Source organism: Monocercomonoides exilis (assembly GCF_001643675.1).
Source record: "Monocercomonoides exilis strain PA203 chromosome Unknown scaffold5-2102611, whole genome shotgun sequence".
In the NCBI taxonomy this organism is placed as follows: Eukaryota; Preaxostyla; order Oxymonadida; family Polymastigidae; genus Monocercomonoides; species Monocercomonoides exilis.
In genome coordinates, this window is record NW_027150550.1 from 1,968,720 (window position 1) to 1,991,992 (window position 23,273).

General features: G+C 35.2%; 6 protein-coding genes across 6 annotated transcripts; 3 read left to right on the forward strand and 3 right to left on the reverse strand.

The window, feature by feature from the left end:
• Positions 1–1,983: 1,983 nt before the first annotated feature.
• MONOS_668 (uncharacterized protein) lies at positions 1,984–2,433 on the reverse strand (the record flags this gene model as incomplete). The annotated part of the gene is made up of 1 exon (XM_067876928.1): positions 1,984–2,433. The coding sequence occupies one exon, from the start codon at positions 2,431–2,433 to the stop codon at positions 1,984–1,986; it is 450 nt and encodes a 149-aa protein (XP_067734481.1).
• A 3,572-nt stretch (positions 2,434–6,005) lies between these two features.
• MONOS_667 (uncharacterized protein) lies at positions 6,006–11,454 on the reverse strand (the record flags this gene model as incomplete). Its single annotated transcript, XM_067876917.1, has 1 exon — positions 6,006–11,454. The coding sequence occupies one exon, from the start codon at positions 11,452–11,454 to the stop codon at positions 6,439–6,441; it is 5,016 nt and encodes a 1,671-aa protein (XP_067734482.1). The 3' UTR covers positions 6,006–6,438.
• Positions 11,455–11,752: 298 nt separating this feature from the next.
• On the forward strand, positions 11,753–12,466 carry MONOS_666 (uncharacterized protein; the record flags this gene model as incomplete). The annotated part of the gene is made up of 1 exon (XM_067876906.1): positions 11,753–12,466. One exon carries the CDS (start codon positions 11,753–11,755, stop codon positions 12,464–12,466), a length of 714 nt encoding a protein of 237 aa, XP_067734483.1.
• Positions 12,467–13,282: 816 nt separating this feature from the next.
• On the forward strand, positions 13,283–14,017 carry MONOS_665 (uncharacterized protein; the record flags this gene model as incomplete). Its single annotated transcript, XM_067876896.1, has 2 exons — positions 13,283–13,481; positions 13,530–14,017. 2 exons carry the CDS (start codon positions 13,283–13,285, stop codon positions 14,015–14,017), a joined length of 687 nt encoding a protein of 228 aa, XP_067734484.1.
• Positions 14,018–16,403: 2,386 nt separating this feature from the next.
• Positions 16,404–18,198, forward strand: MONOS_18553 (uncharacterized protein). Its single transcript, XM_067871583.1, has 3 exons — positions 16,404–16,467; positions 16,533–17,026; positions 17,094–18,198. The coding sequence occupies exons 2-3, from the start codon at positions 16,565–16,567 to the stop codon at positions 17,784–17,786; spliced, it is 1,155 nt and encodes a 384-aa protein (XP_067734485.1). The 5' UTR covers positions 16,404–16,467; positions 16,533–16,564; the 3' UTR covers positions 17,787–18,198.
• A 120-nt stretch (positions 18,199–18,318) lies between these two features.
• On the reverse strand, positions 18,319–22,113 carry MONOS_664 (putative Piwi-like protein 1; the record flags this gene model as incomplete). The annotated part of the gene is made up of 5 exons (XM_067876885.1): positions 18,319–20,591; positions 20,782–21,020; positions 21,159–21,407; positions 21,515–21,944; positions 21,999–22,113. The coding sequence occupies 5 exons, from the start codon at positions 22,111–22,113 to the stop codon at positions 19,186–19,188; spliced, it is 2,439 nt and encodes an 812-aa protein (XP_067734486.1). The 3' UTR covers positions 18,319–19,185.
• Between the last annotated feature and the right edge of the window lie 1,160 nt (positions 22,114–23,273).

Below are 23,273 nucleotides of genomic sequence, written 5' to 3' on the forward strand. Positions count from 1 at the left end.
AGTTTCAAAAAATTGTTTTTTAATACATTCAGGTACGAAGCTAATTGTTATTTATAAAAATGAATTCAAGATGTCTTTTTGAAAAGGAAGATAAAACTATGGATCAGTTGAGAAATTCTTAATCCAAGTATTCTCAAAAATTCAAATATTGAGTTCATTGGCGGACAAAAGAAATTTATTTGATAAAATTGTTGCAATTCTTTGTTATTCATGCACCATTCAACTTTGGCCATTATTTTTTGAGAAATCTTCCTTCAAGCTATTTTCTTCAAAGTGGAGGAGATTGAGGAGAATAAAATATTATGGATTTCTTTTCAAAAAGCGATATATCTTATTTTGAAATAGCTGAATAAAATAGAAGGAAAAGGAAAAGGATAAGAAATGATGTGAATGTTCTCAGTGACAGAAGATCATGAATGGAGCATAGACTCCTTGATCGAGAAACTCTGATCTTCATTCTTTCCTATTAAAGATTCTTATCAACCATATTGTCAGAATTAATGAAGCAACTGACAAATGCAATCTTTTCTTCATGTTTAACTGAAGCGACTGCAAAAGTTTGACTGAGGATGTTCTCGAGAAAGAAGAAAAAGAAGAAGCAGGAAAAACTTTCAGATAATTTCCGCTCGATGGTGAGGAGAAAAAGGACGATTTTCTTCTGAATGCATTTATTTCAAAAAAGATAAATTGATGAGATGTTCAATTTTCAGATATCCCTTTGTTTTCATGCAATGGCAATGATTGCAAAAGAAGGATTTCAGGGCTGCTAAATGATTGTTTCCATTCAAATAATTCCAAAGTGAATGATCGAAATAACAGTTTCACTCTTCATTCGCTTTGAAAAGCAACAGTCTCTTCATGTGTGTTTCTCCAGACAGTTCCTCCTTCACATTTCCAGATGCAAAAGAATAAAGAAGTGTTTCTTTCTCTCCATTTCAAATGAAATATTCCCTTGTCTTTTTCCTTTGTCATTTGAATATTTTTCTTTTCAAAGACAATGGATTTCACTTCCAGATGAATTCAATAAATTGATTGAAATTGATATATCCTCAAGTGTGTGGCTTCGCTCTTTGTTGTTGAAGCTGACCTTCACAAATTGTTTTTGTTCACAACAAAAAAGAAATTGCACAATTTATGACGAAAGAAATTGAACGTATTTTTGAATCAATCAAAGCTTGCCTCTTCCACTCATCTCATTGGTGGCTCTCCTTCTTATCTGCATGATGATAAATGCTTTTGTACAATCTTGATTGATGTCAATGTTAATTCTTCACTTCTTTCCTTTCAACAATCTTTTCAACTTCCTTGAGCTGAAGTGAAAAAAATAAAAAAGAGTTTAAGAATCATATAGGGTCATCTTTTAATTGGCACTTTTTTCTTTATTGGCACCAAAATTTTTTGAAATGAAAAAAAATTAAAAACACATCAAAAAAATTCAAAACTCGAATCAATTACTCTTCTCACTTTTCTTTTTCCATTTTCACGTTCATACGGGTCAAATTCATCACTTGTTTCATTGTCATCATTTTTAATTTTTCTGAATTTTCTTTTCACTTTTTTCTCCAAAGGCAATTCTTCTTCTTCAATTTCCTTTTCTTTTTCAACATTTTCTTCAATTTCCTTTTCTTTTTCTTCAGTTTCTTCAATTTTCATCTTGTGCTTTTCATTATATTCATCCCATTCATCAAGAAACTTTTCTTTTGTTATTTCTTTTCCGAAGAAGTCGAAACAATGTGAATGAGAAGGAATGAAGTATTGAGAAGACTGAGGAAGCTTCATTAGCACAGATCCAGATCCATTGTTGAGGACACCGCTGTTAATGAAGGCTTTTTTGATGACTGATGTGGTGAATGCTGTATGAAGGGCTTGTGGCAACACATCTGCAACAGCTGTTCTTTTTGAAGATGAGGAGGTGGGTGATGGAGAGCTGTAATTGTTTGAAAGCTCCGACTTCAATACTGCAAATACGCCTCTGTCCAGCTGTTACGATATGTGTGTGGTGTGTGGAACGAAGGTGACGACGTCAATTTCCGCTTCTTTGAACTGTCTCCATATCATTGGATCTGCCCGTGATGAGTGTGAATCCAGGAGAAGAAGGCAACGATGAGATTCCTTTAGAATTCGCTTTCTTCTGTCAATGATAGCTGGCAGCAGGACTGTTAAGGCGTATTTTTTGAATGCTGTTTTGTCCATCCAGCGGTTTGTATTTGGCCAAATGTCAAGCGACGGCGTCAACAGCGTTGTAAGTTCTTTCGGAAGATATGCGCTCGGCCACAGCACGACAGACGGAAGCGAGAAGCCATCAGCAGCGATTCCAGCAACGAGAGTGGCATTCGGCATCCGTTCTGCAGTCTTTTTGAATCCAGCTTGTTCATCTGCAGGATGAACAACACCGCCAGGTGTTGAAGTCGGAATGCGAAGCGAAGATTCCATTATATTGAAAATTAATTCCTTTGGATATTTATTTGTTTCGTGTAATACTTGTAATTCGGTGAACCACTGCTAAAGGACTTTCTGACAAGATGCTGCAAGTCTGTTGATATCAACTTGCTTTAACAGCGAGGACTTCAGTTCCGGATGTCTCTGTATGAAGGCGTAAACTGTCTTCTAAGTTACAGTCTTTTTCTTATTTTCATCTTTTTCTCCTTCTTCTTCACTATCGTTAATTATATTTTCCATCTGAATACCAATTAATATATAATTCAAATATCAATTTCAAACCAGATCGGGCGCTTTTTGTAACGTGAGACTTGTCCCAGATCGAGATTTATTTGTGACTTCTTCTAAGAATTGCTTTTCTTTTTCTCCACTTATAATTGGTGGGTGCCCAACTTTTGCAATCGGCCTGACGTTTTTTATCTCCTTTTCAGCGTGCTCCTAAGTTTTTTTGCTGATTCCACCGTATTTGACTCCATCGACCAGCCTGACAACATTGTCATTTTCAATGTGTGAGATCCTTTCTAATCTTGTACTATATTTTCTGAAATGCAATGCAAACATTGCTTCCTTCAGCCGCTTTTGCACTGCTTCAGCTTTCTTTTTCACTGGAAATTACATATAAATAATATGCAAATGATCATTTGTTAATATTTTTATTTATTAATTCTCATTGAAGATTTTTTGAAATTAAAATTTTATATTTTTGAATGAATAATAAAGATTTGCAAACTTTTGTGCAGTCCAATTTTTCATGAAAGCTCAATAGAAGGACTTGAATCACTCCATTTCCCCTCCACAAGAAATTGGATATCTTTCGAAATTTTAATATATTGAATACCTGACATTGGAATATATACCTAAAATATTTCTTTAATATCATTTGTGGGTCAGATTAATTTTTATTTAAAAAAAAATGCCAATAATGAAAAAAGTGCCAATAAAAAGATGACCCTATATAAGTGATAATTAATGAAAACAAAACATTTTTCGGAGAGTTTGAAACAATGCAAATTCATTGCCATTGGATTAATAATTTTTATTATAATGGAAAATGTTATTAAATCATATCAAAAGCCCTATTATGAATTGAAATGATTGAAGAGGCGTCAGAAAATGAATTCATCACTTTTTTGGATTAATTTATGATTATTCATAACTAACATTTATCTCGAAATTTTAATCGGAAAAAATTCGATTACAAAAATAATCACCCATATTTGTTTGTTCGTTCGTTTAATTATATGATTGTTTGTGTTTGGAAAGAAGTGATATTTTTTAATCAATATTTGGAATGAAATTGTATTTTCTTATTGAAGAAACTCGGATCATTAATTCGAACAATAACAAGAATAAAATCGAGCGATTCTCCATTAATAAGTGTCAACTTTTTGAAGTGACTTTTTCCTTTATTGGCACTTTTTTTGTTTTTGCATTCCAGTCTTTCAATGAAGCCAGATGGACCTCAACACTCGGATGAGTGTGTTTATAAAACAAATACATTAAATTACTGGTTTGTTTTTCAAATTTTGTTTAATCTTCGTTGAGATATGGGTGATTATTTTTGAAATCATAACTATTTTCGGAGTGTTGTTTATTACGGATATTCATTATCATTGAAAATAAATTTATCATTGAAATATGAAAATTTATTCAACTATATCAAAAGCAAGTGTTTGATGTGAAAGAGAGACAGAAATGTTTTTGTTGGAGTTATCACTTTTCTGTGCTCATTAACAAAAATTCAAAACAAAATCATCAATCCGAAAATTTTGTTCGAAAAAATATGATTTCAAAAATAATCACCCATATAGCAATATTTTTTTATTTTGAAGTGACTTTTTTCAGCCGAAGAAGCGTTTCACAAAATTTTGAAATACATTTTTAAAAACTACTAGCATTATCCTTTTAAAATTCAAAATCTTAAGTTTACAACTTGTTTTTTCTTGATTTTTTCACATTTCAATTTTTTCTCAACATTCGAACACAATTTTGAAAATTTCTTTGTTGTTAAAATGAAGTGTTAAAAATAAAAAATATGATATGAAAATTACACACTCTTATGAAGAAGTGTGAAAAAGGTTGAACATTAAATTTTTATATTTGCATCAAACAAGTGAATGGTCATGAAATTGAATGATCTGAGATCAAACTTATTCCATTTTGATGTGTTTGATGCAAATAGAAAATTTCAATGTTCAACCTGTTTCACACATCTTTATGAGAGTGTGTGATTTTCATATCATATTTTTAATTTTTAACACTTCATTTGAACAACAAAGAAATTTTCAAATTTGTGTTCGAATGTTGAGAAAAAATTGAAATTTGAAAAAATCAAGAAAAAACAAGTTGTTAAACTTAAGATTTTGAATATAAAAAGGATAATTCCAGTAGTTTTGAAAAATGGATTTCAAAATTTTGTGAGTTGCCTGGTTCGCTGAGAAAAGTGACTTTTGAAAATACAAATAAAATTCGATAACTCAGTGAGAATCAAACAAAAATAATAAAACAAACTTGTAATGAATTGTTTAAAAGTTGTCAGAACATTGAATAAAAGTGAAAAAAGCTAATCAATGTTTGTTGAAAGATGGCATTCAAAAACAAAAAATGTACCAATAAGGGAAAAAGTCTTAATAAAAAGTTGACCCTATCTGAGGGATTCTCAAAAGAAATTGTTATCTTTGGGGAGTGGAAAACATGGCAAATTTTTTAGCAGTGCTTCTAATTAACTTTTTTTCAAAATCTCAGTTTTCACAATCAATTCATGTTCCATCAGCATTTCTTTTGAAACCACAAATAATCCCCCAGTTCAACTCTTTCCTGCTGAATATGCTTCCGTTTCCCCAAGTGCAGTGAATTATTGTCTTTCTTCTATTCCATGCTTTCTGGATTCCTCATTGTTTGAACAATAAACAATCCAACACTACCTGTAAAGCCATTTCAAGCAACTTCCGAACTCCTTGAACACTGATTCATCAATATTGTGATTTTGAACAAAGTGAAAATGGATTTCTCAACTTGTTCATCACATTTGTCCAAGGAATAATGAGATAAGAACAATCTTCTTTCATTCAGAAAAGATGCTTCTGAGATTTCAAAAAAAGAGATCCTGATCTCTGAAAAGATTAAACAAACTCAGTGATTGCAAAGTGTAAATATTTCAATCAAATTGGGAGGTTTCGAAATCCAGATATTAAAAATACCCCGTTGAATGATTTATTTCATTGAGAAAGAAGAAATCAGAAAAACAAACAAAAAGCACAAACGTTCTCATGTTCACAAAAACCCTCGTTGATTGTCTTTGAGAAAATTTCTCTCAATATCTGTATTTCTCGAATAACAAGTGCATTTTCAATTTTTTTTCTTGGAAAATTTGTTTGGAGTTTTTCCCCATTCTTTCACTTCTTTCATCAATACCATTCCACAAGGAAACAAAACATGAACAAAAGAATATTTTTTTCATTTCAAATTCCTTTCAATTATTTATTTTTCTTTTTTTCACTTGTTTTTTCACATTTCATCGTTTTTTGCATTATTTTCTGAAAAAAATAATTAGTATTGAGATTATCAATGTTTTTTGGGCCTTTTCATGAAATAAAACAAACAGACTCATTTCACAGAATAATCACATCCTGCCATTGAGAATGTCGATTCTTCTGCAAAAGCCATTCTGCTTTTCTTGAAATAAAAGTTATCTAAATTTTCAATTTGTATTGGTTGAAATAACTTCCAATTCTGCTTTTATGAAATAAAAGCACATCATTAGATCAACAAGTCGCATCCGCAAATACGCACAACGCTGAATATCCGAATCACGCTGAATCCTGATATATGTTCGTAGGTATCAGCACAGCTGCATCATTTCCTTTTCACAACTCAACAAAATACAAACACAAATTCTTTCAATCGGCTTCAGCCAATATCCCCAATTCCAAATTTTCTCTCGAATGCCTGAAACAGATGCCAAAATGTTGTTGAAAGCAGCGGATTCGCTGGCGATTACTACTCAACCAGCGTTTGAGTTGTTGTCTTGCTGCTTTTCTTTGTCGAGCAGCTGCCATTGTTGCATTCGCTGCAGTTTGACTCCATCGCAAGGTCGATTGCATCAGAAACTGTGAAGTTGCATGCGTTTTGAGGGAAAAGCCGAATGCACTCACTTTTCAGAAATACAAGAGACGGTCTGTCTGACACCGTCGATGAAAGCATGCTCTGCACCAGTTTTGTGAGCTTGGAGTCTTGAATCGTGTCTGTGCTCGGCCTCTCCCCGTTTGCGATCTTCTGCCCTGCCACTTCCCCTTCATACTCCCCAAACGGGATCTGCAGCGTCAGGCACTCCCACAGCATCATCCCAATCGAGAACACAACCGATTCCTTGGTTGCTTCCATCTTCTTGTTCATCAGCAGCTCTGGTGCTTTCCATCTCAAAAACTCTTTTCTGTTGTTCTCATCATCCTCAAAGGCAGATGATGGAGGTGGAGAATCGGTGAATCTTTCGCTCATCAATGAAATATTGGACGAAGAAGAAACAATTGTCAATGAAGAGATCGACGATGAGTCTGAACTATCATTAGAAGAACAGTCTGAGTGCATCGCAATGCAAATAACCATGTGTTCGGAGAATAGCACAATGTGAGGACTGAGATTGGCAAGTGAAGAAAGAGGATTTTCCATTTCATCAAATGAATGAAGAGCTCCGTTTGCCACCCAGAACAGGATTTGGGCAGCTGTTTGCTCCCTCTCTTGCAGAGTACCAATTGCCATCTCCTTTTTCTCGTTCCTCCCATGCAGGAGCATGAACAAAGAATCCCTCAAGTCAACAATCAGCTTCTCATGAGGAGATGAACAGGCCATTGCATCCACCAGATTCGACATCGAAGAGGTGGTTGGGCACAGATCCTCACCCCGAACAAATGTTGAATCTGAATCAGTCGTGGATGTGGATGAAATGGAAGGAGAAGGTGTTCTCTTTCTTTTCTCTTCTTCTTCCTTCTCATCAACCTTCTCCAGCATCCATTCAGGAATCTTGTCTGAATCTTTTCCCAATATATATTCAGTGGAGCCACTCTCAGATAGAAGATACTCTTCAGACTCTGAATGCACCATCTCCTTTCCATTTATTCTTTTCTTTATCTTCTCTTCGTTTTTCTTTTCTGCCTCTTTCTCTGCTCTTCTCCACTGCGCCTCAGGTGACATCTCCATTGTCACCATCTCAATCAGTTTCGGATCCTTCTTCACTGTATCGTTCACAATCTCTCTCAGATCTTTATTCTCATTCTTTGCTCTTCTCCATCTTACAGCCAAAACAATTGACACAATCAAAACAATCAAGAACAACACAGCCAATATAACAACAATTATTGGCCATCTCGATTTTCCTTCATTTCCTCCTTCAACAATCCTTTCATCACCTTTTGGCTCAATCTCACTTCTGTTCTTCAGAATGAATGAATTTGTTGTTGAAGGAGATTCTGCATTCCCAAACAGAATGCACACACTCACCTCAACATCATTTCCACAACTGCTGATGAAATCTTTTGCCACGCTCCCTTCAACTTCTCTTTCAGACAAAAACCCGTTTGAACCAAAATTATAATGTTCAATCTCTTTCTCTTCTCCCCTTTTCTTCACAACTGAGAATGACAGATTGCAAGGAACAAGAAGCATCCCTTTGAATGTCAGCTTCATTCTATCTGTCTCTTCTTTTGCTTCCACACTATCAAGAACTGGAATAAAGAATGATGAACCCCTCTCTGAAACAATCCCTTCAAAACTACATCCATTATTCAACATCCAAAGTGAAGTGTTTGGCAAAACTCCATCTCCACCTTTCAAACTCATCACATTCAATGTTCCTGAATCCGAGCAAATGATATTTCTTCTCAGCGATGGATATCCTTCAATAGTTGGATCATTGTTTTCAAATAACCCCATTTCTATTTTCACACTTCCTCCACTCATTGTTATTCCCCCTTCAGCTGAATTTGAGATTGTTGCATCTTTCATCATCACAAAACTCTTCACAACATCCACGACAGATCCAGACCATCGGCATATATCATCTTTGGCATTCAAATTCTTTTCATTTCTTTTATTTGAACTTCCATCAAATATGCAATTATCTATTTTCACATCCACGCAATTCTCCAATTTCATCAATTTTCCTTTTGTGGTCTTTGAACTGACTCCACCCATTGTGCAATTTGTCAACTGAATTGCCTTTTTCATTGACAAGCAAGATATTAATGATTCTTCATTTCCTTCAACTGTGATATTTTCTGTATTGAAATCCTTAATTGTTAATTGCCCGCATTCATTAATCTCAATAAGAGAAGTTTTAATTGTTGAATTGCAGATCTCAAATGAATCAATCACTGATGGAAGCGGTGATGAAAGAGATAATGCAGATTTATGAAGAATGAGATTATTCACTTTGCATTCCATAAGTTGCAATTCTCCTTTTTCCATATTTATAAGATGAAATGGAATGATTGCTAATTCTATATTTCCATCTTCTGCTAATTGTTTTGTTGTGAAAGAGCAATTCATTATCTCAAGAATCCCTCCCTCTGGTGATATCAGTGATTCATGTGAAGAGATGAAATTTGAATCAAGCACAAAATTCATTCTCACCAATGAGATTATTCCTGCTGTTGTTATCAATGCCTCCTTTGCTTTTTCAATCTCTGATTTCACTTCAACTTTGCACATCTCTCTGGTCTTTGAACTCAAGCTCATTTCTTCCAAATTTATCTCTTCACGAATCACACTCTCCTCAACAATGAACATCAGACTTACGAAATCTGAAGTCAGATGCATCAACCCATTATCAATCGAATGGCATGGAAGTGTGTTTGTCCCGCATTGCCTCTCATTCGATCCATTCACACTGCTCACAATGATTGTATCACTCTGATGAATCGTTACAAAATCAATCAGATCTGTATCTTCTTTGTGTTCACAACCATCAATTCCATATATCGCATTCATCCTCGAATAATGTCCCTCTCGAAGATCAAATCGGAATTGGCTTTCATTGATCTGCGATGTGATGTTGAAGCATTCAATGAAAATATCATTTCCAACTTTTGCTGTGTTTGCACTGAATTTCATTCCCACAAATGTGAAATTAAGAAACCCTGTTTCCTTTGTTGCCAAATACACCCCTCCTCCTTTCCCATTTGTGCAGCTGCAATGACTGATTGTTGATTCAATCATCTTCATTGATCCAGATGCACCCAATGTGAAGAATATGGCTCCTCCTTTTTCACCCAATTCTGCTTTGCCTTCTGTGATGTTGCTCTCATTGATAACCAGACAAATCTTATTCTCACCCTTTGATTCCAAAATGCTCGCTCCATTGTCACTTCTCTTCACTCCTGAAAATGATGATTTGTTAATCTCAATATTCACATATTCTTCACCTCCTTCATTTATCTTTGTTGTTGATTCTGATTTCTTGATCGATAAAATGCAACCTCCACTTTCATTCAACGATTTCATTTGAATATTCATCAAATTGCAAGTAATTCCAGCATCATTAATTGCAAAAATACTGTTTCCAACATTGCATGATTCTATCAACAAATCATTCACGTCTACAACGCCTCCAATTGCATCCACAAATACACAATCAAATTCATCGTTCACTCTTGCTTCTGAATGGAATGAGCATGCAGATAATACTAAATCGCCAGCTCTGTTCGATATTACTGTTTTGGCTGAGTTGTCAAATCCTGATGTCAGTCGGAGTTGAATGTTGGACAACTCAAGATGAATATTATTTTCCATGAAATATTCCAATTTGTTTCCAATTGCCTTTTCAAAATTCAAAGTTGCTTTTGCATTCTCTTCTCCCATTGATGGAGCCTTTTTGATCAAATAATTGGACACATTGAATGAATCTCGAATGAAAGTTGATCCTTCAATCTGAATTGTTTTCTTTCCAGACTCCTTTTTCATGTTTTCCATCCCTTTCCACATCGTGAAGCATGGCTCTTCCTCACTTCCACAACGTGCAATATCAAATCCACTTGATGAGATAAATATCTCAGTTGAGCTATATGAAACAAGGAACATAAACAAATCCTTTTCTTGATGAAAATCATCACTTCCAACAAACAGAGTTTTATCATTTATCATTGATGAATAATTGATCTTGAATGAATCATTTGTCACTGAATTATTAAAATCCTTTCCCAAAATGAACACATTCTTTCCATTGGATGCTTTGTTGTTTGAAAATGAAACGTTTTCAAAAAGAAATGGCTTTTCATTGGAACAAGCATGACAATCCATATACAAAAACCCACCTTTTCCATTGCCTGATGAAAGTGAGCAAGATGATGCATTTGTTGATTTAATCTCCAGTTTTTCATTCCCTTGCAATGCCACTCTTGCAACACCTCCTTCTTCGCTGCCGTTATTTTCAATATTTGAAAAGTTGCTGTTTTCAAACAAAACGGAAGAAGATATCATCAATGGAGATTCACCAAATGAGGAGTCATCCAAACTGCATCCTTCCATTGTGCAATTCAACAGTTTCACTCTGAATTCGTCTTCGCTCTCTCCTTCTTCCACAGTTCCTGATGAAGGAGAAATTGAAAACAGCGCAACTGATGACTTCAAATCTGAAATCGTGACAGAGTCCAGCTCAACCATTTTCCCTGTTGATCTGATCAAGGAAAATCCAATTGTGCTTCCCTTCCCTCCAATCACGCTGATCGCGCAGTTCTTCATGTGCAACTCTCCATTTTGAGTGCCAGACTCGATCACCGATGTGATTGTTCTGTTAAACCCTGATAGAACAATAATCCCAATGAACTCCATTTCTGTCAGCGATTCTGATTTCAGAACACATTCTTCAGAACCACTCACTTCTCTTTGGCATTCAACACCCACAATTGTCTCGGATTTTGCTTTCACGTTCATTCCTCCAACATCCAAGCATCCTGTTACAGATGAATTTGCACATAGAATAATCTCCTGTTTTCTATTCAGCGTTCTCTTCAAACGCCCCATTCCATAATTCACATTCAAACATGGTGCCTTTTCCAGCCCACAATACACTTCCTCCACTCCAGATGTTCCATCCACATATATTGCGTCAGAAAAGAAACCTTCGAAGAATATGAATAAATCGACATCAAAATTACTGAATGCTTCTGTTTTGTCATGCCCAGCAACTTAGTTGTCTTTCTGAGTTATGCTTCTCATGAAGGCAAACAAGGGCTCTTTCACAGAAGCGACAAGGGACTCACACACATAATACACATCTCTTCCGACTCTCGCCTTGTTCTCTGAAAACATGATATTGTTGATGGAAAAGGAGGATTCTGACACTTCTGAATCATCATTGTACTCGATTATGAGAGCACCACCTCTTCCTCCAGAACTTGTATCCTCGCTCACACAACAGCTGGAGAAGGCGGTGTCACTCACAGAAAATGAGTTGGCAGGGGAAGATGAGGCGAATGAGATGCACCCACCATTGGTGGCAGTCTGTTGGTTCAGCTGTTCTGAGTTGATGCTGTTCATTTTGCAGTTGGTGAGGGAGAGGGAGAGGGCAGGGGAGGTGGCAGAGGAGAGGACACAGCTGGCGGGGGTGGCTGTGGAGGTGATGTGGGTGATGTTGGAGGAGTTGAGAGTGAGGGGAGCGATGAGGGAGGTGAGGTGGAAGATGCTTTGGCTGTTGAGGGGGAGACTGGTGATTGCTGTGTGGTTGAGGGCGAGGGAGCCAGCAGTGAGGAAGAAGAGGGGGGTTGTGATTGACGATGAAGATGGGGTTGTTCCAGTGATGGTGGTTGTGTTGAGGTTGAGGGAAGGAGAGTTTTCGGAGAGGTGGAAGAGGATGGGGGTGATGGTGTTTGTGGAGTTGTGGGTGATGGCGAGGGCAGAGACTGTGAGGGAGCCCTGGGTCTGTTGGAAGAGGGCAGAAGAGGAAAATGGATCGAGAGATGATGTTGATAATGAAGAAAATGAAGAAAATGATGATGCTGATTGTGATGAGTGTGAATGTGAGATTGGTGGTTGAGGAATGCCATTGGAGGCGATGGTTGTTGTGGATATTCCATTTCCAGTGATCTTTGTATTTGGGGCACGGAAGATTAGTGTTTGAGCGGGAGTGAAAGTGGAGCTGAGAAGAGAGAGGGAGGCATCGCTGAAGGGAGCAATGCATCCGAGGGCATACTCCACGGTTGCGCATGGGCTTTGCTGTGTTTTGCCACAGGCATCGACATCACTTCCGCCATTTGCAACGATTTTGTTCTGGTTGATGATTGGAAGCCAGCTGTTGTACTCAGAGTTTGATGCAGTTTTATTATTCCACACTCTATATTCCAGGGTTGTTGATCCACAGTTCTCGAATGGGGATTGAGTGATATTACTTCCACTAAAGAACACATCGTTTCCTCTTCCATCAGTAGCAGTGTTACCATCGAAGAAGCAAAAAGAGATGAATTTCAGCCCACTCATCCAAGTGAAACTATTTGTGAAACATAGAGCAGCTCCTCCATAAGTGGAAGAAGAGTTCAATTTATTATTTATAAACTGACAATCATTTACCAAAAACTGATTTGGTTTAACTCGTGGAGGCCAATGAAATGTTAGAGCACCAGCAGAATCACCACCGGAATTTGAAATGCACTTGCATTTGGAAAACCGGAATTGGCAGGTTAAGGTCATGTTTTCGATCCAGAAATACCAGCCAGTTCCACACCAATCAGTTATTGAACAATTTTCAACCATGTTTTCTGAGAATGACCAATCAGAATTTGATTGCGGAGCATACACTTCAACTGCACCTCCATGAAAAGCAGAGCAACTTGTGAAATTGGATTTCGTGATACCTATGTTTAGCAAATATGCACATAATAACGCTCCGCCTTGGCCATCATCTGTGCAAGAACATTTATTGAATGAACAAGAAGCTATAGAGAGATTTGCATTTATCCGATTCACAGCAAGTGCACCACCAGATGAAGATCCACCATTTGAGTCATTCCATTCGCACCACTCAAAGCGATGGCTGTTTTCATCGAATGAAGCCAGTCTGCCTGGTGTTTTTCTTTGAGATTCTGTTCCAATATGAACCACAGCAGCATTTTGTGAAGAACGTGTTTGGTGGAGGAAAGAAGCATTGAAGGCAGAGAGAGAAGTTGTTGGGCTGTTGAGGTCGGGGAGGATGGCACCATCGATTGGGTTGAAGGTGTGGAGGAAGATGGTTGAGTGGATGGAGAGAGAGGAACGAAGAGAGAAGAAGGGGATTGTGTTTGTGTTTGTGTTTGTGTTTGTGTTTGTGGTGGTTGTGGTGGTTGTGGTGGTGGTGAATGAGTTGTGTGTGTGTGTGGATTTGGCAGGAATGGTGTGTGTGGATTGTGGTGTAGTGGTGATGTTTGTGAAGAGTGTATCCGAGAGGTGGAGATCGAAGTGGATTTGGAGACGAAGATGGAGAAGGGAAGAAGAAGAAGATAATAAAGGAGAAAAAAGGAAGGGATTGCGAAGGGAGATGAAAGAGGAGAAAGAGGAATGGGAGATGGAGAAAGAGGCAGGGATTGGAGAGTGTGCATCTGGGAGGAGATTTTGAGGAAGAGAGAAGAGGGGGAAGGAGATGATGGCTGGTTGAGGAATGGGGAGGGAGAAGTTGGTGAGAGAAAGGGAGCTGTGAGAAGAGAGGAAAAGTGGGTGGCTGGCATCCGCGTGGATTCGGCAGGTGGAGGAGAAAATGGTGCATGACGAGTGATACTGGGCAGCGAGGAATGCACAGCCACTGAGAGGTTCCATGACGAGATCGCTCACACACAACGATGCATTGATGATATTCACACTTGTTCGAGCACAACTGACACGATCGCCTGGTGAGAATATGACTTTTGCTGCACCTACGCCATTTTTATTGTAGTATTTGTTGCTGCTGTTCTTAATGCTGATCGTGCTTTCTGGCATCTCCCAATTCGTTTCTTGTTGATTTTGTTTTTCAGCAATGCTTCTGTCATTGCCGCAATTAACAACAACAAATATCAGAGCAACAATATTGAATGCAGCTTTTGCGCTGGTGGAGAACCTCGCCATGGAAGAAGATGAAAGAAAAAACTGAAAACAAAAATTCCTGCGCCCAATATATTTATATTATCTATTTAAAATCAGTTTATTTGACACATCTGAAAATGAATAAATCGATTTTCCTAAAATATCATAAAAAAATATCGATTTTTGAATAATAAATGGTTGTTTTATTTATCACTTTTGAAGAGATAAATTTGTGAATTATTGAAAAAATTAATGACAAATTATTATTTATTGAGTTTTGTTTTATTTGTTGAATAGAAAATGATAACAGATTTATTTTTATTTCTATATGAAAGGTGAGTTGAAATCAAATTGCAACAATGACAATCTCTAATGGAAAAGTTCATTTTCGAAAATCATTAAAGACAATTTTCTTTGTGAAACTGTTGAAAAGCAAAATCATCTCTTTTTTCATTTTTCCCTTCACATCAATCAATCATAATACATAACCGTTTTTGAAACCTGTGATTTAATTCGGACTGTTGATTTCTCAAACAGTTGAAGGCAACATGAAATTGTTGAGATAGAATAATCAAAATAAAGAATGAAAAGATATCTGTGGTTCATATCAGCAGAGGAATTAATATGGAACATTGTCAGCTTTGATGAAAGGTTTCAATGAAATGTTTTTATCAATGAAGTAGTTTGATTGGATGAAATAACTGCCAAAAGCAATCGATTCATCAAATCCTGCAATGGTGAGTGTGAAAAATGATGATGGAAGAGTGACAGAAGAAATGGATGCCAACAAGGTACTTGTATCATTTCGGCTCAGATGGTGAAAAGCAAAAGAAGAATTTCATGAAAACAGAAAAAATGAAAAAGATAAATTAATGAGATATCCAACATTCAAAAGTTGCATTGTTTTCATGGAATGATAACGATTACAAAAGAAGGATTTCAGGACTGCTTAACTCAAATTGTTTCTTTTCTTATAATGCGAAAAAGTGAATAAATCATATTGTTTGTTGCTTTCTTCATTCACTTTGTGTTGAAACTGTTTTTTCATGTGAGTTTCTCCAGGCTGTTCCTCCTTCACACTTCCGGATGCTTAAAAAACAAGTGTTTCTTTCTTTCCATTTCTAAAGAAACATTCCCTTGTCTATTTCTTTTGTCCTTTGAATATTTTTCATTTCTGAAACAATGGATTTCTCTTCCAGATGAATTTTATTAATTGATTGGAATTAACGTTCCATCTCAAATGTTTGACTTTTTTCTTTGTTGTTGGGGTGGACCTTCACAAATTGTTTTTGTTCACAACAAAAAAGATATTTCTCATTTCATGAAAAAAGAAAACGAAATTGTTTTTATCACCAGCAACAATAATCCTTTGTTATTCATCTCTCGAAAGGCTCTTCTTCTATTCTGTTCATTTTCCAATTTGTTATTTCGATCTCAATCGAAGTTTGCCTTCCATTGTTTATTTTTTTCCTTTCAACTTCTTTGAGTGAAGAGATAAGAATTGAAAGAAAATTGTGCAATCATCAATCTTTATTGACACTAGCTTGAATATGCCTTTCAGAAACAAGCAATTTTTAACTTTTTCAACAATGTTGTTTTCTCATTTTCCTATTCTCTTCAAACATATTCACTTCTTTAATCAGAGAGTGCACTCTTCAAAGAAAAACAAATTCTTCATTGATGAATTTTTAATATCCTCTTTTTGAATTATTGTTGATTTGATCCGAAATGGAAAAGTATGTTTCTTTTCTAGTCTTTTGAGTCATGCTATTTCAATGTGCTCTCTTTTGCATTATTTATAACAAATCAAATCGTTTGAAATGAAATTGACCCTTTTTCATTCTTCCAGACAACCTACAATGTTTTGTTTTCTTATCACTTTATTTGATTGACAAACTGTTTTTGAAAAACACGAATATCACTGGATTATATTCAGAATGAAAGGGTGTGAAGGTAATCGATATGAAGGCAGAGCTGTGGAGAATATTACAAAGGAAAGGTTTTCAAGTTTGCAATGTTTTCTCTTTTGATCAAATTTTCGATTCCTATTGTTCTTTTGATGTTTTTTGAAGAGCACCTCCATGAGTTGGAGCATTGTTCAGAAATGGAGCAGAAGCAGAAAATTAAAGAGATGAATGAGATGATGGACAAAATGGACGAAAACGAATCGCATTGTGTTTTGACGAATGAAGAATTCAAAGAAATCGACAAAATGATTGAAGAAAAGAAATTGTCTTTAGAAAATGCAATTTTGTTATTAAAGCAATTGGGGTATCTTAAAACGTTGAAATGCATGTACAGCTCATTCTTTGAAATGTTTTCACTAATCGAAAGATTTGAAAGGTTGATAATCGAAAAAGAAAAGAAGAAAGAAGAAAAGAATGAAAAAATATTTGTTGATATCTGTGAAAGCTATCTTTTGCTTGGAAGGTGGTTTTCATCTGAATTGCTTTCGATTTGCATTCCTTGTCTTTTGAAAGTTGCTTTGAAGAAAGAGGAAAACGAGGAAACACAAAAAGAAGTGGAAATGGCTCTGCTGGCTTTAAGTTGTATTGAATATTGGAATGTGTGATTTATTCGTTCATTTTATATATTTGCTGATGGTTTTGAATTTTTCTCTCGTTTTAAAAAAGGAAATAGAACAAGGATTGTTTTTGAATGAAATCAAAATAATTATTCAATATCATCAGGAGCATCACAACCTGACACGACTTGCCTATCAATCAGCTTGGAGGTTTTTAATGATTTTGTATAGGAATGAGGAAAGTTTGGAAAGATTGATTGTGAATGAGCTGAATTTTGTGAAGGAAGCAACAAGAGAATTAGAGGTGCTTAAAAGTTGTGTGAATTGGAAAGGAAATAACAATGAAATCGAAGCAATGAAAAAATCATCTATTATAAAGAGATGGATGATTTTAATACATCTATTCTGTAACTATATTGATATTTCAAAAGCAGATGGATTGGAAGATTTAGTTGGATGCATTGTTGATCTGTGCCGAATATCAATTGAAAATTACAAAAGCTTGCACATCCACTGCAGCAGCAAGTTTTTCTCCTTAATTTGTCAAAAAGAATTGAGCGTGGACATTTTGATGGAGAAAGGAGTTGTTGATTACGTGCTGGAGGAAACTCTTCATCCGACGATAAATCTTGATTTAATTGAAAACTGTGTACCTTTCCTTTCATTGCTTCCAAGAAGGATAAACGAGGAATATGCCGAGAAGCATGACGAGCACAAACGAGAGTTGCTTCAAAGAAAGCTATCTGATAAATTAGAAGAAGAAGGTTTTTCCGATATTATGGCAATATACATTTATTTTTGAGCTTTCAACTTTTCCAATGTTTTTTGAACATTCACGACACGATAAAACAGAACTCAATCACCTAATAGAAAAATGATATTATTCTAATGTGTTGAAGTTGTTTGATGTTATTCTGCTATTTTTTTCTATTTTGAAATAAACAGATAATTCTTTTTCATTTGATTAGAAAAATGATTTTTGCTTTTTATTGAAATGTTGCATTCAAAGATGGTGAATGTTCCAAAGATTATTTCTCTGTAAGTAATAAAACAATTAACCGTTGATGAAAACATTTATCCATCATTAAAAAAGGATGAAATAATTCCATTTTTCTCAAAGTTGGGACAAAGTGCTTTGTTTCTGAATTTTGTTTCACACTTCATTTTTGAATCTTTCGAACAGTTTGAAAATTTTTTCACATATTTATGTGAAATAATGTGAGAGTTATTTTGATATAACGGAAGAAAAAGTTCGGAACAAATTGTTATTTTTTTCAAAAAAGAAAATATTTTGCCCCGTATGCAACTCATTGAAAGAGAAGAATATCAATATAAGCAAAAGAAATCTTTCTGTTGTTGAGTTGATTTCATAATATTTATCAATAAAATCAATATAAACTTGAGTGGAACGTTGAAAAAACAAACAAGTAAAATTACGAATAATGCAATGATGCAATGAAAAATATACAAAATAGTTAAAGCTTTTTGGAAGGAATAAGTGCCATTTATCGCAATCAAATTCAAAGGAAAGAAGGAAAGAAGGAAGAAAAGAAGGAAAGAAAGAAGGAAGGAAGGAAGAAAAGAAAGAAGGAAATAAGGAAAGAGCAAGTGAATGATATGAAAAGAGAAATAGATCCTAATACAGAAGGTTCATACCCCAAAAAGGTCTATGAAAAACTGTAAAATTTTTGTTCAAAAAGACAAACAATACAATAACCATGCCAAAAAATGTCAAAAAATGTCAAAAAATGTCAAAAAATGTCAAAAAAGATAAATTTGAGATACGAGAAATTTCAGGGCATGCTCCTTCAGCATTAGGATATATCCTATTTTCAAGGGTGAGGATTAGAATGATAAATAGCAATTACTCTTCCAAATAGCAAAAATATCAAATAGAAAAATTGCACTGAATTATGGAAAAGACAAGCAAAAATTCAAAAGAAAACGTATTCAATAAAAAAAAAATTTTGATGTTAATGAAATCTTGGAGGGTTCAAATTAAAAATGAAAAATAAAGAAAATTTCAAATGTAAAGAAATTTCTTTTCTTTCAATTTTCTTTCGGTTATCATATTTTGTGTTTTTAATTATCGACTCTTTTCCATAATTCCTGAATTTTTCTATCTGATATTAAAACTTCTTCAAAAAAGCATGTCATCCACAACAAAACCATGCTTTTTCTCGTTTCTTTTTGGAAGAAGCCTAATATTGATAAGGACGATGCGGATTTAAAGAATCCCTGTTTTCCAAAATTTCTTGCCCAAAAATAGAAAGCTTATGCGCCTCCTGAAGCGGAAGAGGAAGCGAAATAGCTCCAAAGAAATTGCAGTAATTGTAGCACAGACTGTTCGTAAAGCAAATCAGCTCTTCTTGTGAAAGGCCTGTCTCATCAACAACCACCACATAGCGTGTTGGCAGCGCTGTCGTCTTATCATTAACTTTCTGAGGGATTAGAAACCAGTCGTAGTAGAAGTTTGATGTAACCACACTGTCAACCACCGTGCCTGGAGGAGGATTCTGACCATCAGCGGTGAAGAAGCGTTGGTGGATTCTCTTGTCTACCACAGCCACAGCATGGCGGGGACGATATTTAACCTCTCCTTCGTCAAATTCACTAAATGCGCGCAACATCTGTTCATATTCTATTCCCACCACATCTCTCAACTGTGCATCACCAACTCCATCTCGATACTCAATTATGTATGAAGGAAGATTTTGGTTTATTCGTCTGTACTCATTAAGCGCACTCTTCAAAAACTTAAACCACAGATTATCTCCAACAATCTCTTTCTTCTGCTTGCAAGGGGCTGTTCTCTTGTAAGTCCTAGTCATGTCCCGACTCATAGAGGCTATCATTGCAATCGTTCCGTCAAGTCTGCCTTTTGAGCGAGACACATCAATAGACAGCACCATCACATTCCCATCGCCTGGGAGAATGCGCATCGTATTCACTGGCCGCGCTAGTGCTGGAGTTTGCGTCTGTTTTCCTCCTTTTTTCGATTTTGACGCTGGCTGACGTTTAGCATTTGATGTATCCGAAGCTGATGCGGAAGCTGAAGCTGACGCTGAAGCTGACGCTGAAGCTGAAGCTGAAGAAGATGGAGTAGATGAGGAAGAAGCGGTTTCAGATGGCACTTCCACTGTTGGGGGTAGAGGCCTTGCCCAATTAGGTGGATCAATTGCCCAGCAAGTGCCTCCAATCTTGTGTGTAATCTGCATCCAAAGGCCGGTCAAAACTGACAAGTTTGCTTCTCTCACATTCATAGACACGATGCACTGAGAAGGAATGGGCTTTCGGGTCTCTGTCAAAATCTTCATTTGTTTGTAGCGATTTTGGTCTTTATTTGGCAAAATGACCAGGGCAAGTTGATGTTCTCTAAATTTTGCTGTTAATTTTTGATCAGCTTCTGCAGCAAATTGATTTGGATAATCCCTTTCGATTTCCAGAATATCAGGCTGAGCAATATGCACCCCTTTTGCCACGCGTCTAAGTTGACTGAGAAAGAATGGAATGTTTCTTGTATCTCGTCTCGAGCAGATTATCACCCATTTCTCGAGGTTGACAGGTCTCAGCAAAGTGTTTGTTTTTGTTGCGTCGCGCCACACTCCTAACAGATATAGTGAAGAATGAAAGAATTGTTGTGTAAAAAAAAATAGAAAAAGGAAAGGAAAAATAATTATTATTGCATTAAAAATGATTCATAAAATTCAAATAAAATAAATCAAAAACAGAAAAAATAGAAAAAGATAAAAAATTTTTTAATTTTTTCTCTTTATAAATGCAATAGCATTTCATACCATTAGAAATTGGAAATGTTCTTCCACCACCCCATCTGAGATAGACGAGTGGGCATATCCATCCCTGAATTCTCTCCATCTCTTTTAATATCGCTTCTATTCTTGCATCTTTTAACTCTTTTGATTCCAAAAATTGTTGCGCAATGCTGTCGATTAATTTCATTCTCTTTTCTGGTGGATGGGTGTACATTTCCTTGACTTTCTTCATCAAACGAAAATTGCTCAAACACTCTTCAGGTCTAATTTTAATGCACATTTTTGCAAAAAGAGCACAATATCAGTTATGTATTACATACAAATATGTATAAAATCAAACAAAAAGGAATAAAAATATAACATTCAAATGGGAAAGAATCAATGTTTGTTAAATGGCAAACATTCCTGTTGCAAATGCAAGCTCCATTGGAATTGCTGCAAGTTTTGATGAGCCCGATCCACTGGTTGATCGGCAGAGTAAAAGTGGCTGACTTACGCGTAGATGGATTTTATGGTGCGTGATAAAATAATTGTAAACTGTTTCTTCCACTTTTTCTCCTTCGTCATTCTTGTGTGTAAACTTGTATGTTTGCGGTGTTTGATCTTCCAAAACTTTAACGATTCTAAATGTTTGATATTTGCTTGAATATCTGTTCAAATCATTTGGAAAATAGAAATGTCAATTGAGATCGACAAATAAAGAGGAAAGCAATGTATCAAATGAATCAACATGTTTAATGAATTGAAAATAAATTACCTTGTAATAATAGACTGCCCTTTCAGTTTCTCAGCACAACTTTTGCCTGATCTAATCCATTCATCAAAAATAGTATCTGTTCTCAGTATTCCGTGTGCTTGATCAACCAACATTTTCACTCCCGTTACAGATGGATAAATTGTCAACCGAGTCCCAAACCACATTTCCAGATTCGTATCAGGAATGTTTATTATTTGTTTTGGATCGAGCATTTCTCTTCCAATCTGTATATAACCAGCAGCCGATTGGATTTCTTTGACAAGCACATTCAGCCATTGAAAAGGATAATCTGCACTTCCAGGTAAATATGCATTAACCAATTCAAAGTGAATGTGATAGCTCTTTTCCTCATCATTGTACTTCCTTGTCAGATCAAAATCTTTCGTATTTATTTCGCTATTGTATGAGTATAATGATGTGTTGTCAAATGCTTGAAAATAGTTAGAAATTAATTTTAAATGATAACAAAGCTAAATGTGCCAACCGCAAAAAATCGGAGTAATATATTCTCTCTTCAATTGGTCTACTAATCCCTCTCGCAATCTCCGATCGCGAAAACTGTCCAATGCTGGAGTAAATTCCACCGAATATTGATACATTTTGATGTTTATTTTCATAGGATAAGAATTAGCCAAAAGAGATACATGAACAATCCCACTCAGAACTGCTTCTCTTTGAGGTCTTCTTGCAAAACAAATATCTATTTGTATTGATTTATCTTCAATTTGATTTGTCATTTTAATTACAATTATGCGAGCCCATAAGAAAAAACATTCACTCTCAATTGAAAATTATATATGTAATGGGTAGCTATTTAAAATGATGATGAATTTTTCTGATTTATTAATTTTGTTTTACACAATGCTATCAAACATTTTTTACCAAATGAATTTATTTATTCTAGATTAATCATTGCATGAGAATCCAAGACTTTCAATGTTAAGATAGCATTAAAAGTTTGTAACAAATCTTTGTTTTTTTCATATATTCAAAAATTCATTTCAAAGAAAATGACAATTTTGAATTTTTAAATTTTGAGCCACATAGCACTTTTGAATTTTTTTCTTTTTTCAATATTTTTGGTATTTGATTTCATTGGGTGAGCTTCAAAAATTGTTTGTTCGATCTTAAAAAGGCTTCACTTGTCAAAAATTATTTGGAAAGTTCATTTTGTTTAATTTTCAAACAAAATAAAAATTTCATCTTTCGAATAAATTTCGGTTCTCACTCACGAAACAACACAAAAATGGAAATAATAACATTATCAAGAATTTGTTTCCATCACAAAAAAATTTGGTGAGTGGAAACAGAAAATTTATCGAAATATGAAATCTTTGTTCAATTTGAAAATAAAACAAAAGGAACTTTTCAAAAAAATTGAGACATGTTTTTGAGCAATCATGAATAAACGCTCCTTGATTCTGAATAAAAGTTAAATTTATCAATTAACTTTTGAATGGTTTTCTTTCTCAAAAGCTACTATTCCCTTCGTGAAATTATAAAAAGTTTTTTTTCGATTTCTATTTGAATTTTTGAAGACATTTTTTGGGTATTTTGTTGTTATTCAAAAGTCGCATAAATAAAAATTGTAAATTATTTCTTAATTGCAGCATGAATATGAAGTTCGAATAAATGTCAAACAATGGTTGAAATTTGAATAATGAACCATTCAATAATTTATTGTATTGGTTAATTATCTCAAAAATGTTTAATTTTATAAAAAACTCAATATTGCATCATTTGCTATATATTCACGTAT